This window comes from Aptenodytes forsteri, unplaced genomic scaffold (genome assembly GCF_000699145.1).
Source record: "Aptenodytes forsteri isolate BGI_AS27 unplaced genomic scaffold, ASM69914v1 Scaffold100, whole genome shotgun sequence".
NCBI classification, from domain to species: Eukaryota; Metazoa; Chordata; class Aves; order Sphenisciformes; family Spheniscidae; genus Aptenodytes; species Aptenodytes forsteri.
The window spans coordinates 1,811,490-1,827,896 of record NW_008796216.1 but is presented as its reverse complement, the minus strand read 5'-3'; the positions used below and the strand labels follow the sequence as shown (position 1 = coordinate 1,827,896).

At 35.5% G+C, this 16,407-nt stretch overlaps 1 protein-coding gene across 1 annotated transcript in view; it reads left to right on the top strand.

Moving 5' to 3' along the window:
* MCPH1 (microcephalin 1) overlaps positions 1–16,407 on the top strand; it is a 142,740-nt gene that overhangs the window by 21,804 nt on the left and 104,529 nt on the right. Inside the window, exon 9 of the mRNA XM_019474453.1 lies at positions 2,243–2,355. Coding sequence (XP_019329998.1) covers positions 2,243–2,355 — 113 coding nt within the window. The remainder of the gene's footprint in view (positions 1–2,242; positions 2,356–16,407) is intronic.

The window sequence follows — 16,407 nt, the reverse complement described above, 5'->3', positions numbered from 1 at the left end:
TCCAGATCATCGATAAAGATATTGAACAAGACCAGCCCCAAAACTGAGCCCTGGGGAACACCGCTCGTGACCGGCCGCCAACTGGATGTAACTCCATTCACAACAACTCTCTGGGCCCGGCCGTCCAGCCAGTTTTTGACCCAGCGCAGAGTACACCTGTCTAAGCCGCGATATGTAATGCATAAGATCCCCAAGCTGATAATCAGAGGAAGTGATGGACTTCGTCCCCTGTTCCTGCTTTCCTGTAAATATGAAGAACCAACAAGAGTGAACCGGCCGACTACTGGATTGAACTCCATTCACCACAACTCTGGCCCAGCTGTCCAGCCAGTTTTTGACCCAGCGCAGAGTACACCTGTCTAAGCCGCGATATGTAATGCATAAGATCCCCAATGATAATCAGAGAGGAAGTGATGGACTTCGTCCCCTGTTCCTGCTTTCCTGTAAATATGAAGAACCAACAAGAGTGAACCATACCTGGAAAAAGAGGTCCAAGCATACAGGTCTTGAGACTTTAATCGCAAGTGGGACAAGAACTGTGGAGCTTGAGCATTCAGGCGAAGAGTGGCAAAAGGAGTATTACACCACTTCTCACTGCCCCCCTGCTCCCCAACCTACCCGTCCAAAAAAAACCCCAAAACAGTGGATTGTCTATTACAATGACTGAAATAACTTACTGGAAATTAACAGAGACATGCCTTGCTTTACACCCACCTGCTTGAGGTAAAGCAATGGAGTAGATGATCTCCTGACATCCTTTGCAGTCCTGTGGTTGTTGGGGGTTTTTTAAGACTCAAAATACATGTTTAAAAATTGTTTTCCATGTAAAAGGAGTTAAATTTAAATTTCTTAGCTTTTTTTTATTGTATGGCAAGATCTTTTCTACTTGCCATCAGTCTTGCTCAGTGATTGAAGATGATGGGCCTCAGTGCAATACTAAATAAAATTAACATAGTTAAGAAATTAGTTCTCCCTTTGTTAGATGAAACTTTGTATTTAAATATTGAGTTTAAATTAACGATTGTACCTGAAAGCCAGGTTTACTTGTATTACACAAAAATTACTGTAATACTGTGTAAATTCACGTGAAACTTGCAACTTTAGTGTGAAGAAGTCATTAAATTTTGACTAGTTTAAAGGTAATAATTTTAAAACTAATCGGTAATGAAAAATATTTGTCATCATTTTTTGTGTTGTAATTTGTTGTTGTTGTTCTGTCATCTCAAGGATTAAGAGTTTAAGTAGCTGCCAGAGGACAAACAAATGATTCTTAGTTATATATGAAGTCAGACTAGTAAATATGGATAGTACCCTTCAGTATTTTCCAAAAGTAATCAGAAGCAGCTTATTTGGGAGGTGCTGAATTTAGGCCACTTTAATCACTAATTATTAAACTTTCTTTAACTGGTCTCATGCATTTCTTTGAAATGAAAAATTAATGAATGTCCTAAAGTAGACTCCATTGAATTAAATTTTGGAAAATGATCTACTTAAATCTTCAGTAATTAAAACTTCATTGATCAAAAGATAGATCAAAGTTTTTCATCTTATGCAAGCAAGCTAATTTCTCAAATGATTCGTAAGTTTATTATTTACTGCTTATAAAAGTCATCCTGACAGTGTTGAAGAATTAAATATATGTTAATCCACAAAATACGTGATGAAAAATACTGCTTTTTGGCAGCCACATTAGAGTACATTCTTATGGATGGTGCCTTTTTATAAATAATGGGACTGATAAGCCTGCATGCACACGCAATCCTTGCCTGCTAACAGCTTGTTAGATTTGCTTGCAAAGTGTTTGAAAACATGTTTCGGACCTTCAGGTCATTTCAGATAAACACAGTGTGTACTGAAAGCATTGACATTCAATAAGAAAGTGCAAATCTAGCCACCACTGCTTCAAATACTTCTGTATTCAGAGAACCTGCAAATTTTGTAATAAATAGAAAGCAATTTAGCTGATTCTCTACTTGTAGTTAATATATGGTTTTCAAAATATTGGAAATTGGGAGTTTTACAACTAGTTTATTTACAAGATCAGATACTGAAAGATGAAGTCAGATGCTTGAGTGTCATTCTTTTTCCATAACTGAAATACAATGGAAAAATAACTGGTACAAATTATTAACTTAGATATCTTAATTGTACGTAGCTCTATGTGCTATGATAAAATAATTGGTGGCAGTTCCATTTCACAAGATTGCATTTTTCATTTCAAGTTTCTAAATTTGGTTTCTAGGTGATGAAAATGAAGTTTCAGAGTGTCATGTTACTGATGGCTCTTGCAAAGTTTTTAATGAACAAAAGAATGAGCACAATGGGGGGTTAAGAAAAGCTAGAAGACTCCAAAAGGTCAGTTTAACTGGACATATTGTTTGTTAAGCTTTTTCTTTTTCTTGGAGAATCACTGAGTGCCTTTGTATGTACAAAAAAGAAATGCATTCTCTATGCACTATCAATTTAGAAGCTTTTCTGAATCTCACTTTCCTTGAAATGTTATGCAAATGGTGTTCAAAGACAGTATGTATAACCATGGAACTCAGCTTTCTGTGGCAGAGTCCGTGCCAAGTTGACATCGTAAAGGAGGTTGGTAAGCCAGCTCAAACTGATTTAGTTGAAAAGCCGCTGAAGTAACCTGAAAAGATGCCTATCCTTTTTGGAGGAGTTAGTTACTAAATGGGGTAGGGTTTGTTGTTTGTTTTATAGTGGATCATCCCCAGTGGATGTCTCTACGGGATAAAGACATGCAATATTTTCTTCTAGGTTCAGGTAAAGCTAAATTTCTTAACTTACTATTTGAGCTCAGTTTCGATGTTAAAAAAAGTGAGAGGATTGGGTCAGCACTGAATCTTTTTTTAGGTGTTTTTCCCGTATAAAAGTTTTTTCTAAGTAAATATAAAACTGATCAGGAAAATAAATAGTAGTTCTTTTCATCGGTAAGTAGCAAGTCATACAATTAAAATGAGCCCTGAATTGTTTTGAGAATGGGAAGTCCTAAAGCACTAAAAGATGTCTGAGGTAATTAATTTTATGAAATAAATTAGACAGGTGTTTCATTGGTAGCTATTGGAGTTTCAAAGAGATTGATCACAGATTTTGATCCTCTTTTAAGTAAAAGTTCTGGGCAGGTGCAATTACTAGGCTGTTCAACCTTTTAAACATCCTGAAGATGGGATATTAATCTCCATGGAGCAATGATCTTCTTTGGGTTAAAATTATTATTTGACTTTTTGCCTACATCTTACTGCTTGTTACTTTTCTTAAGTATTTGTTCACTTTCTTTTCCTAAATATATACATATATATTATTTGTATAACTAATAACTAAGTATTATGTAGAATGTATAAATCAACTTCACTCTAGATCTATGTCCTATAGAAACACTATAAGATGGTCTACTTTTTAGGCTAAAGCATCTGTCCAGAACAGTTTCATTTCCTGCCGCAGAAATCTGACTAAAGCTGCTAAATGTATATCCACAAACTATAGTCAATGGCTCTTCCTAAGGCTATCTGCAGAAATGGTGCTTGGAGATTTATCAGGTTTGTTTGTACTGATTCCTCCTCCTGTGTAATTACGCTACAAGAGCATTATACAGTAGTGCTAGTTTTGATTCATTTCTCTTAAGAAAAGATCCCAACATAACTATTACATACTGAAGAGAAACAAAAAACAGTATGAAGTTCTTTTTTATTGCTTCTCTTTTTCAAACCTGGCCTTGCAGTCAAAGGTGGTATCTTTGAATGGTTCTGCTTGGTGTCTGCTTGCAAAGCATGCTCTGTGAGGTGTTTAACAGTAGCAAAAGCTAAGTAGTAGCTGGAGAAAATTCCTATTCAGTGTTTTGAGATGGCTTCTTTCATCCATCCATTTCAGCCGGGTGACAATACAATTTGACTCAAATATCAGTAAAATAGCAGCACATACTTTCTTTCATGTCTTGAATGCTTTTCTAAATAACTTCAAAGGTTTCCGGTTGCAGTTTGACTGTGCAAATTCATACAGAGACAATGTTGAGGGGTTTTTTATTGAAAAGTAAAAGGAACTTCACAAAAGGATTTTATGTGGTTTAACCAGACAGTCTGGCAACCAGACTGTTGCACTGAAAAGTTTTACTTCATATTTTCCTCAAGCAATTGTCTGTTAATATATATTAAATATTTATGAATATGTCTATTCAAGATCTATTTTCCATTGTTTGTATGCATACATACATGCAAAATTTATAAAGCCAATGTTGGGGATCCCTAGGAAATTCTTAGCGAAGCAATTTTAAGAGGATATTGTTTTGAACAAAATTATACTGTCTGGATTTTTGTAAAGAATTAAGTTGCAAAGCTTCTCTAGTACCAGTCACAATATGTTCTTGAAGCTTTTTAAAAACAACCAAACATTATAAATAAAACATTTTAATAAACACTTTTTTGCAATGGCTGCAGCTTAAACATTGCAACATTTTGCTAATGTTTGACAATTTTGGATATTGTTTTGAACAAAATTATACTGTCTGGATTTTTGTAAAGAATTAAGTTGCAAAGCTTCTCTAGTACCAGTCACAATATGTTCTTGAAGCTTTTTAAAAACAACCAAACATTATAAATAAAACATTTTAATAAACACTTTTTTGCAATGGCTGCAGCTTAAACATTGCAACATTTTGCTAATGTTTGACAATGTGAAAGTGAAGTTAAGTTAGAAAATTTTAGTTTGTTTTCTTTGCCCGAAACAAAAAGTGTATGAGAGAAATAGCACAAATATTTTAAAAAATATTATTTTATTGAATCATAGTATTATGAAGAATTTTCTAATGTTTATTTAAATCTTAAAAGAAAGCTTATGTTAAAAATCCAAGCACAAAAGAAATGCCATTTCCTAGCTATTTTAATGGACTAACGTTTCTAGAGATGTGACTATGAATCTCCAGACCTTTCATATCTAAAAAAGAAAAAAAGACAAAAACTTTAAATGATAGTCATTGTAGAGTATATGCAGTTTTGTACTGAGTAGTTCCAATATGAGGCTTCAGATCATATTGCTGGTGTTCTGGGAATCTGTTGTAAATGTAATCTGTTAAATTCGTTGCTTAGCTCTAAGTCTCTTAATTGGGGAAGCAATGCAAATTGCAGTTAGTTTTTTCCATAGAAAAAGAGTTTGAAATCGAATACCGTTTTAAAAACATTTTAGATGTTTGCTGAATGTAATTCCTAGGCAATGTCTGACCTGCAGCTTTTTAGAGTACTTTAGTTATAACTCATTCACTACAGTGTAAACTACAGTGAACACTACGATTAAAACTCATTGGCTACAGTGAATGCATGTCAGTAGGCGTTTGGAGTTCACTCTGTGATGGTAAATATTAAAAAAGCCATACAAAAATACCTTTAGGAAATATGACCAGGCATGTTAACATTATTTACTTCCATGGTTATTTGAATTTGTCATTTGTAGTTTCTTTAATTTAATATAAATCAAGCTGTAGATTCTGTATTTGTCTGCTGTGCTGTTGTGTTATGCATTTGTTTTCTTCAAAACCTCATGGATGTTGAGTTTCTTGTATTTTGTTTTAGCTGAAGTTAAAATCAAGAATGACTTTGTTCAGGTACTTTTATATCACAATTTTAGATTAGAAGTACTCATTTTTTCTTTCTTTATCTATACTATTTATATAGGCATGCTTATTGTACTCTTTAACATGGAAGACTTCTAATCAAAGTTATCTAAAATTGTACTGTCAACTAACAGAAGCCATGAAGACAGAGCAGTTTTTAATGGCAGCTGCAGGCATGTTGGGGAAATGTAAGATTTTTCAGGAATCTTTAATGGCTTCGGGAACAAGCTTTTTGGATTTAAAACCATACCACCACCCCAAAAACCCCAGGAGTTTTGGTGTGTTGTACATATTCAAATGCAGTGCATAAAGATAGATTTATAAAACTGGCCTATAGGTTTGAACTTCTTAGTTTTAAGACATGCCAACCCATAATTGAGGATAGTTCTAGATTCTTCTCATTCAGAGTTGGTATGAAGCAAGGATGAACACTGTGGATTAATGCCTATGAATGTCAGCAGGTGGCTTCCCTGGTCTAGAAATCTAAGTTGATGATACTGGATTGCAGGGATAAAATAATCCCTTTATGCATTGTGATGCATTTTTCAATTATTCCATGGAATTGAATACATAGTTCTTTGTTGCTTTGCATAGGGAGGACGAAGTGAAATAACTAAAAATCATAAAGCCAAAAACGTATTCAAACATGTTAGTTACAGCGGTGTTAATCTGTTGGTGTGAGGGTTGAGTGCTCATTTCATTGCTTAATGTCACAAAAATGTTTACATTTATCACAACACCTGTTGCATGTCACAAATGTAAACATTTTGCACTTTAAACAGATCAGAGAGAGACTCATTATGAATAACCAGTTAACTGCCATTTTTATTCAAATAAAAAGTTGTTTCATATTTTTAGAGGGATATGAGATGTGATAGTTGGTTTTTTTTTTAAAGGATCTAACAGTATCACATCACTAGAAATGAAATTGGAATTAATTTAACACTCAAAAAACCCCTTAAAATATTGTCTTCTGAGTGGATAGAATAAACTCTTCAACCATGTGAGAAAAAACAGTTAAGCATCATGAGGGATAATTAAAACCATATTTTTGCAGAGAAGACAGTATGGACTTAACTGAAATTCCTTCAATTTTGTTTTTAAACAGATTCATCTTGGCTTGTATTTCTGTAGCTCTTGGATTTGGGTGAAGGTAAAGTTATCAACACTAAATTTAAGAGTTTTTTGAGAGAAGAGAAAGAGAAAATGTTTAAAAAAAGTCTAAGCTCATGCTGTGGAACAACTAGTGTGAAGCAGGCCATCGTTAGATCCTGTTATCAAAATCCTTTTTGAAAATATTTTATTCATGGCAAAACAAATTTTAATATCCTGAAAAATCTGTAACTATAAAACATGAAGCATCTTGCCAGACATTCAGAAAAATAACTTTATGTCTATATTTGGTATGTGCATTTGCAAACTGTCTTAAACAGATTGTATCGGTTTAGGGGACAACATCCTTTTATGTTTTCCTTCCAATTTTGATTTTGTAGTTGCTTTGAATAGGTACATATTTTAAACACTGATACTTGAAGCGTTACTGACTTTGAGCCGCAAATGAATATTAAACTAGTGTGAATTAGAAGAGGTGGAAGCATGCAAGCTCATTTACGGTTAACAGTGAAGAAACTGGAACTATCTACATGTTTATGGCCTGGGGGAAATGGGGGTGGTGGACAAGTGGTCATTGAAAGTTATTCAAATGGATTGTTTCTGGGTGTAGCGATGAGACGAGTGACTGAAGCTACAAATTATAAGAGTGTTGCATGGTACCACTGAGAAACTTTTATGGTATTGACCAAATGTCTGGTGGTGTGATTTTATGCATATCTGATTTGATCCTAGAATGTTTCTTGTTTACAAGATGTCTATCTTACATGAAGTAATCTTCTGAGTGTTTGACCAGCTCTAGCTGATGACAACTGAATAGTTGATTATTGTTTAACTGTAGTTATCTAGCTGACTCAACATAAAGTTGAAGAAACACGTTGTTGGGAAACAAGCTTTTGAGCAGACTACATTGTGGGACAAGTAACTTTGAAAGCGTCAGTGATAAAAGGATCTAATGTTATACATCACTGCAGAAAATTTGCTTCCTTGGAGTGTCTGAAATATGCCACTGAATGAGACATTGAAATCCAACAAGAAAGTTTATTTTTACTGGCAAGACACAGCTTACGCTGTTGCTATATCCAAAATAAAGCTGTGGTCATTTGTTTGTTCCAAATGTCCACGTTTTGTAATAATATTAGCAATTGAGAACAAAATGTCATATCAATAAATAGCGTTAGTATTTGTTTCCTATAAATGGAATATGCCAATACGCATTTGATAAAATACTTTTCCTTCTTTTGGTATAAAGTTAAGTAATGCAAAAATCTAAGAACTTCATATTGGCCTAATGGATTTAAAAAATATTGAATGTTGTAAGAGTGATGTATAGGAAAAACTAAAATGAGTATCAGCAAGCTTAATATGAGATGGGCTTAAATCACTGAAAAATATTCTTAGTAAACATTTGAAAAGCAGAGTCTCGAAATACTGCCAGTGACTTAGTACTTACTGGTAATGCTTAAGCTTTTCAGAGGATAGTACTGTAAAGGATGCCTATGTATCCCATGGTTTGAGACAGTTTTATAAGTCCTGCTGTGTGTTTAATCTCATGAGTATTTTCACTCAACCTTTGCAAGGCAGTTCTGGTTCTGGACTTTGTCTAGCTAGTGAATTTGTCCCCCGCACTTCTCCCACATGTAGCTGAGGGCTTCCAGAACAGAAGCCATACTCTCGGCATCTGCTGCTGCACTTACAGTGCGTGCTTTGGGCCGTGTTTTCATTATCACCACTTGGGGATGCTACCATTCCTGCCAGGAGGATCTCCTGTAGATGGAACTAGTGGGCTGATTCATGGCCTTGGGTCCCTAGAAATCATTCTCTTTATGATGGGTTTCATGCTAGCTATTCTGGACTACCTACTGAAGTGCTGTGGTCTATTTCTTAACTCAAAAACAGTGTCTTTTCAAGTCAGTACCTTTCTATGGCAAAAGGCACAATGTTCTCTCAACTCAAGTTTAGAGTGTTTCCTGTTGTCCCAGGGACACTTGTATCTGCTGTTCACACTCTAGTATGGGTTGCTGTTTGGAACACTGGAAATATGTGCCGTGACAGTGATAGAGGAGGTGGTTGACTTTGCAGTTTGTCATCTTAGCAGGCAGAGTAGTTAAGATTCAGGAGTTGAATTCACCCAAGTTTTTATATAAAATTGTCACAAAATTTCTGTTTGGTCAACAGATTAACATACTGGTTCTTTTTCAGAACCTTATTCAAGAAATAGTGGCTTAAGTATATGGAGAGTTTTGATTTTTGTCTGCATTTAAGAATTTAATTTGATTTTCTTAACTTTTCCCCCCCCCCCCCCCCGAAGATTGGTAGGTATGGTGATTTTTGGTCCAGAGACTATTTATGAGGTCTTACGTAAAGTTAGAACATATTTTTTATTATTACTTTTAGGCAAGTAGGAAATTGCTCGAGAGCTATCCATGGTGAACAGTAGATAGGGATAAGCACCAAGAATAAAATCCTAGAATCCCAAGTTATTCAAAGTACATCTATATCATCTCCATCCTTTTATTTAAAAGTCTATGGCATTCTTGCATTTGATGGTGGAAGGGAGACTTAGGTGCAAGAAACAGATGCAACTCTTTCTGGCTCAGAGCATGAGGGGAACAGTGCATAAACATTGTGTAAGAAGTGAGACCATACAGCCCGTGCTTGAAACATACATACCTCACTGCTGAAGATCTGTATGTATGCTGTAACTTAACTCTCGTTACTGGTAAATCACAATTCTTTTCTAGTTTTGGGGTACATTGTTACATTTAACACTGAGGTCATAACCGTCATGCCGGAAAACCGAACAATCCACTGGACTGCAGCTGGTTTGGCAAAGAATCAGTGTAAAACTGAAACTATTTTCCCTCTTGGCATCAGAAACCACCAGGAGGAAAAGCAACTGCTGGTTAGATCCTCTTTTTTTGGGAAATGTAACTCTTGGAAAAATGAACGCCCTACATAAACCTACTGGTATCTGGCATGACTCTATAGGCCGGAAATCCTTTCGTTGATGGAACTGCGCCTCACAGCGCTTGAAAATTGTTGAAAATCAATCTGAACAAATTACTTCCTAAACTCCATTTCATCAGCATTTGACACGTCTTCATTAACAATTTTTTTAAAATAATTTAACAAATACCACCATTCTTTTCTACATTGAAATTAAACATTTTATGGATTATTGCTGTGATCTTTGTAGAATTGAATTATGAGCTCACAAAGAAGTCTGCATGGAACAGGAATATAAATATGCAATCAGCTAAATAGGAAAAGATTTTGCACCATATTGCTGCTTAATAGATGTACTACTTCCTACTAGTATAATCAGAAATGCTGAGAACAGTGGCTGTTGGACATAAGTACTCACTACAAAAATCTTTTCTGAAAGAATTGTGTGCATGTATGATGAATTCATAATCCTTCAAGATCCTAAAAATAAAAAGTGTTGGGTTTTTTTAAATTATTATTCTACCCTTCATAATATTGCTGTTGCACCTCAAAGCCTGAAATAAGTATTGTTCAGTTGTTTACCATATTGTCTAGACGGCAGTAAAGCTTTAACTCAGGTTGTTGACTATCATCAGTTACAATCTTGTCAGCAGGGTATTTACTGAAGTTTACAGTCTTGTATCTTAACAGAAACCTAACATAAATCCAGGCTTGACTTTTTTGGGCTGCAAACGTGTTCAGGAGTATCTTCACCTGAAATTCCACACATTGCTGCATAGTTGGCAATCTCCAGAAGACTTCAACTATCCAAATTAACCTCACGGTGTTAATAATTGTGCAAACCCAGTATTTAGCAGTTGGGGTGATGCAAAATGGTTCTTTCCCTCTTAAAATGGTTCCATCCCTAGAGCCTGTGCAATGGAAGTGTGTCTCTCTGTGCCTCAGTTGCTTCTTCCCAATGTATGACACATTGTGAGCAGTGTTAACTGAGCCACTGACGTCTGCAATGAAGTAGCTGAGGCAGACATCTTTTCTAATGAACCTTCCATGGTAGGTGGCAACCATCATTACCAAAAATTGAATGGATGGCTGATGAGGGCTTAAAAATTAAACCATTAATTTCACTGAAGCTACTCTACTGTTGCCTGCTACCCTCGTGGCTTGGTTTTTATCTCAGTTAGGGCATAGTGTATCTCAGCTGAAGATTTATGAAGTGCTTTTAGTTGGTCATAAGTCAGCTGTCCAAAGAAATGGTTCACTTCATTGGATCATTATGAAAGCATAAACAGTTTTTAATGTCTGAACAGATGAAACAGTCACTCCTACATTATGCTTAATTTTTTGTTGAAATGCTTTACAAGAAGGATACAAACTATTTTTGTTAACCTTGGTGAAGCTGGGGAGTGGGGGGAAAAGTTCATGTTGTTTAAAATTTCAGCAGAAAAAAATTAATTGTGCCTGACTTTCTCACAGATCATTTGGGAAGGTGAGTATACATTGGGCATTATTTGGTGCTAATGACAGAATTAATTTATGCCTTAGTGTGGTCTTTAAAATGTTTCTGCTTGCATGTATGAGTTTTCCCCATAACATAGTATTGCCCCATGATAGCCCTTGTTCCTCTTCCTCCCGGCTTGTGACTTTTTTGGGGTGAGGGAGTGTCCTTCCTTCACCTGAGCTTTCATTTTCTGTTAGAATCTAAACTATAAAGTAGCTTTCTCCTCCCTTTAGCATCCCACTTCTTGAGATTCACTTCTGTCACATTGGTAGTCTCTCCCTCTCTGTCTCCTCAGGTCTAGAGGTGAAACTTTCCTAGTAAAAGAAAGTTGAGAACTGGGCTGCTTCTTTTCCTGAGCGATGCTGACCGGGAAGCCAACCCCTAATTTGTACCTGTTGGAAAGGCTTGGGCTTCCCATTAGAATGGGAATCACTGCTGCCTGTGCGTATTGGCTTTTTTCATGTCATGTTGATTGACTTGGAAATCTTTGGTTGCAGTCAAAGGGGTGGTAAGTAGCATCTGCTCTCCCCTTAATCTTTGTCTGTCCTACCAGAAAAAGTCAGTTTCTAGCTTTGCTAATGATCACAGCCAGAGAAACCTGTCCTGTGAAGTTGCAGAATGCTGTGAAAGCTGTCCCTTGCTGCAGAGTTTTGTATCCCACATGGTTGAATTTTTTTTTTTTTAAATATAGTTGTTAGCTATTATGGTTGCATGTGGAAAACTGAAAATGTCAGTAAGTTGTAAACTGTGACACTGCTAGCCTGAAAAGTCTGAAGCTATTCATCATCCTTAATCTTGCCAACAGAAGTTCTAGGGGTTCCTATGTCTGTGATTACAGGATTTCTCATTTTTTCTCATCTTTGGCAGTAAAGGAAAGCTTCAGGCACCTGTCATGTCATCTTATTTTTCTGTCTTCTTATAGCCTGCTTTGTTTTTTCATCTTTCCTCATGGTAGCATTGGTTTAGTTAGGATGGGTGTATTTTTCACATCTTTCTAAGACCAAAGCAGAGGTACTATATTTGGTCAGAAAATTACAGTCAAAATTGAGTTTGCGGCCAGAGGAAACTGGAAAAATGTCAGTATCAAAGGACTGATAAGAGGAGAAAGGCCAGCCAGAAAGTAAATTACAGCTTTGAATAATTGCTGTTTAAAACTACTGAATTGTAATCATTCATTACAATTACCAATTATTTTCAGCTATAAGCCACAATTACTTAAATAGAATAAATTAATGTAGCACAATTTATAGAATGTTTCTAAAAACGGCCTTAAAGTTTTGGATCCTCATTACAGCCTTCCTAGATAAAAGCAGAGTGAAATTAACCTGACTCTTGAATATTCCCATGCTACACATGGTTCTGTTTTTTGGCTCATGTACTAGTGGGACTGAAGATTGTTACTTCTGAAATACAGCTGTAAAGATCAAAAGTGAGTATACAAGTTCTGAACCAATTTCAGAACCATCTGATGGACCTACAATAGCCAGGGAAAAAAGGGATTGGAAGAGTACAAAGCAGATAGCAGAATAGTCTTGTACTCTCCCTTACACTTTATTTGCACATGCATGCACTACTTTCCCCTGCCTCTCTCCTGCCCCCCAAAAAGCCCTTTATCCTTGGTATATTGGCCAAACCACATAGGGTAAGTATCTTGTTGAGTCCTGAAGGTCTTTTTTTCCTCCATCACAGCATACGTCTGAGTTTGTGAGTACACTGAAGCTTATTTCTTTCAGAACTTCAGTCAAATTTAAGGCATAAGAGGAGCATTTGGACTAAGTAATATACCATTCAAAAGTGGTATTTATTGGTTGAAATCCTTTCTTGAAAAATATCAGGCCTAGGTTCTTGACCCAAAGACAAAATGAGATCTAATATACTTAGGCTGGAATTTAACCAGTCATAAATGTAAAACTATTCCTATCGAGTCAATTCTTAGCATGAATGCACTTTTTTCTTGAGAACTGGCCTGGAAAAACAAATTTTATGGTCACATTTGAATTCATTTGTCACTTATGAAAAACAACTCATGACATTCTTAAGGAAACAAAATTTGAGTTCACCTTTTTGAAAAGCAGGTTGTACAAAACAGGACTTTTCTCTTGTTGTCCTTCAGCTCCAAGAAACACCTGCTCAAACTTAGAAAGAAAGAATACATTTTGAGGTTGGATGCCTTTTTTGTGGTGTAGGTCAGTTAGCATACAGGAAGTATCACGTCGTCTTTTAAGTACCGGGAAGATTTACAAATACTATTTCCTTTGAGCTACTGAAATGCGTGTTTTATATTTCGGATGACTTAAAAAAATCTTGTTGGCAGACTCTAAATAAATACTTAATGTGACTGTGCTTCTAAGAAGTATATAAAGGAAAGCTGAAGCATGTCGTTTATAACAGCCTGTATTCCAGACCTAAAAAATAATTCAGAAAGAAGTGTGTTCTGATTTAGAGTAGAGATATGCAACTCTTCAGGATTCAGAGATTAATGATAAATAAAAGGACCAGTTAACTGAACACCACCTTTTCCAGTGTTTTATTAATAATAATCCTGCTACAAATGTGCATTAGAACTCATAGTGATGCTCACCAGATGTCTTTTTGCTGGTCAGAAAAGAAAATGCTAACTCAAAAAAATTTTTTGCAATAAAAGCAACAAGTAAAATAAAACAGACACAAAGAGCATAGAAGAAAAATTGCATAGCAAGGGGGGAAGCAATTAACTTGAAAAATGTACAACTGAAAATTAAAACATAGTTTGGCTAAGTTTTCTGCTTGGTAACTGTAATTAAAGAGGACTGCTTGTCTTACTGAAGCAATAAAACAACATGTTTTCTGCTTAGCAAATGACCTCTAACTTGCAAAAATATGCAGTTCTGAATGAAAATGAAATAATAGTTTGGAAGAAGTTAAATTTATTCCAATTTCTACCTTTTGTATGCATCCTTCTGCATTCCTGAGTCTGAATCACTTCAAAGAGCACTGACAGAACACTTGCCCAGAATACTCACTGTACCATCTTGTATGCAATGTGTTGTAGCATAAAAGCTACAATTCAAAAGCTGACTTTGCAGGGTAATGTCAGGACAGGCTGCAGGTTTCCCAATTTGTGTGGATCCAGTATTTTCACTTCCCTATAGATAAGGTATTAAGGAACTGTTAACAAACATTTCTGCTCTGAAGCTGAAGAAGCAGCTGCAGGATCTCAAGCTGCTCTGGCCTTGGTTTATAGTAATGCTTTTTTTTAACCCGTTTGGCAAAAGTAGTGGTCTGATTAGTAATACTTCCATGACATTTCATTTATAAAAAGTTGTGAGGAAGGGTATTTTTCTGCACATTCTGAACAGGCTCATCAGGATCTGGCTTTGGAGCTAGTACTATACAAGGGCCCCAAGAACCTAGTGCAATTCTTTTGTGTGGATGTAACTCCAGACTTTTAGCCAAAGAGCTTCATTCTGATGGCAGCGAGGCTTGACTTCAGATACTGAAGGAGAACATCATGACGATGCTGAAGTATACATATTTGACATAGATGAGGTTTTCAGCCCAGAAAGATTGGACAGAGAAGAGTAAAACCTTGCTTTTAAGCCATGTTTTGTGCCTTCCCAGACTGTCACATCCCAGGATCCTTTAATGTTCAGGAGTTTACACAAATCCAACAACGTGTATTAAGACAGTATGAGGTATGTCCTCACTATTGTATAATGTGGCCCCGTGTCCGATTTCAATCATCTGCCCTAACCTGTGCAGTAGAGTGCCTAATATTGCAATCCTTCTGCCACAAGAACCTTTACTCAATGTCTTACTAGATGTTTTTTTGAGTGTATATACTCAAATTTTGAGTTTATATTACTTAATATTTAATACTAATTATATGAATGTTATGGTATATGGTATATATATATTGTTGCATTGTTATTATTTGTGCTCAAACTCTTTGCATATAAAACAAATGTGGAATTGAAGCTGTGAAGTTCGTGGAACTTCCAAGAGCAATTAAATGTGACTGCTTATTTGTAGTTGAAAGTAATGCAGTAGAAAGTCTTTTGGCTAAGAATACAACAAATTTTGATTACAGATAAGTGCATATTTGGAAACTTATATTTCAATAAATACTGCATAGAATTTCTCTCAAAGAAATATTTCAATATAAAAGTTTCATCCTTTCCTCATTTGAAGTTTTATTTCTTTCCATTATTGTTTTTACATTTTCACATTGTATATATTTTCAGTTCTGAAGTATTGTATAGCTTACATAATGTTGTCTGAGTACATGTTTATCATGAATTTAAAAAATTATTGAATGTGCTACATTATATTGCTTCTGAAGACTTGAATAGTATCTGGGGTTTATGTTTTTCAAATTTACCCAACCATGGAATGAAATTACCATGTGCATGTTGAAAAGACTACTTCTTATGTTATCTTTAATATCTAGCTTGTCAATGGTATCTAAATAGTGTTTTATTTATGCAAAGATTGTTCCTATAATGAACAGTCATGGTGCACACTATTAGTCTACAGTCTATTAGTCTACAGAGATAACTCCAAAGAACTCCATTCTTAAATGTGACAAATTGCTTGAACACTTAATGGAGACCAGTTCTGTACTGATAAGAGAGGACGGATGGAATTGCATAAGAGTGTGTTCTCTCTTCTGTTCTGTGATTCATTACTGGGTAAAATGAGTTGCCCTCGAGTCCTTTTTGGCCTGTGCTACCAGCTGTAATCCAATTCAAAATGTTTTTGTAGTCTCAGCTCAATACATTACTCAAAGGAAACTGAATTTTAGCAGAGACTTTGGGAGCTTACTGCTTGTGGTTGTGGTAATAGATTGGGGGGGCAGAAATGGGAATGATTATTTCTTATGGAGCAGTAGTTGCCTAGAGAAGTAATTTGAAAATCATATATTGATTTTGAAAATTAGGAGGAGTTGTTTGAAATCATTGTATACAAGTCAGTCAATCTACTTTTTCTACAAAACTAAAATGTTTATGTAAATATACTTGTGCATGTTCACGTAGCTACAAGTAATTCTTAGCTAAGATTTTCAAAACCTCTTACATATATTTTGTGATGACCATGTTATGTTCAGTTATGTATTTCTCTGATACTGCTAAAATTCATATTCTGTCCTACCTTTGTACATGATGGAGACTTTTATGGTCATTGCTAATGAGCAAAGGATACTTCTTCCTCTTCTGACTTCTATAATACTAATTCTTAAAAAGCTTGTTTAAAGTCTGTATGG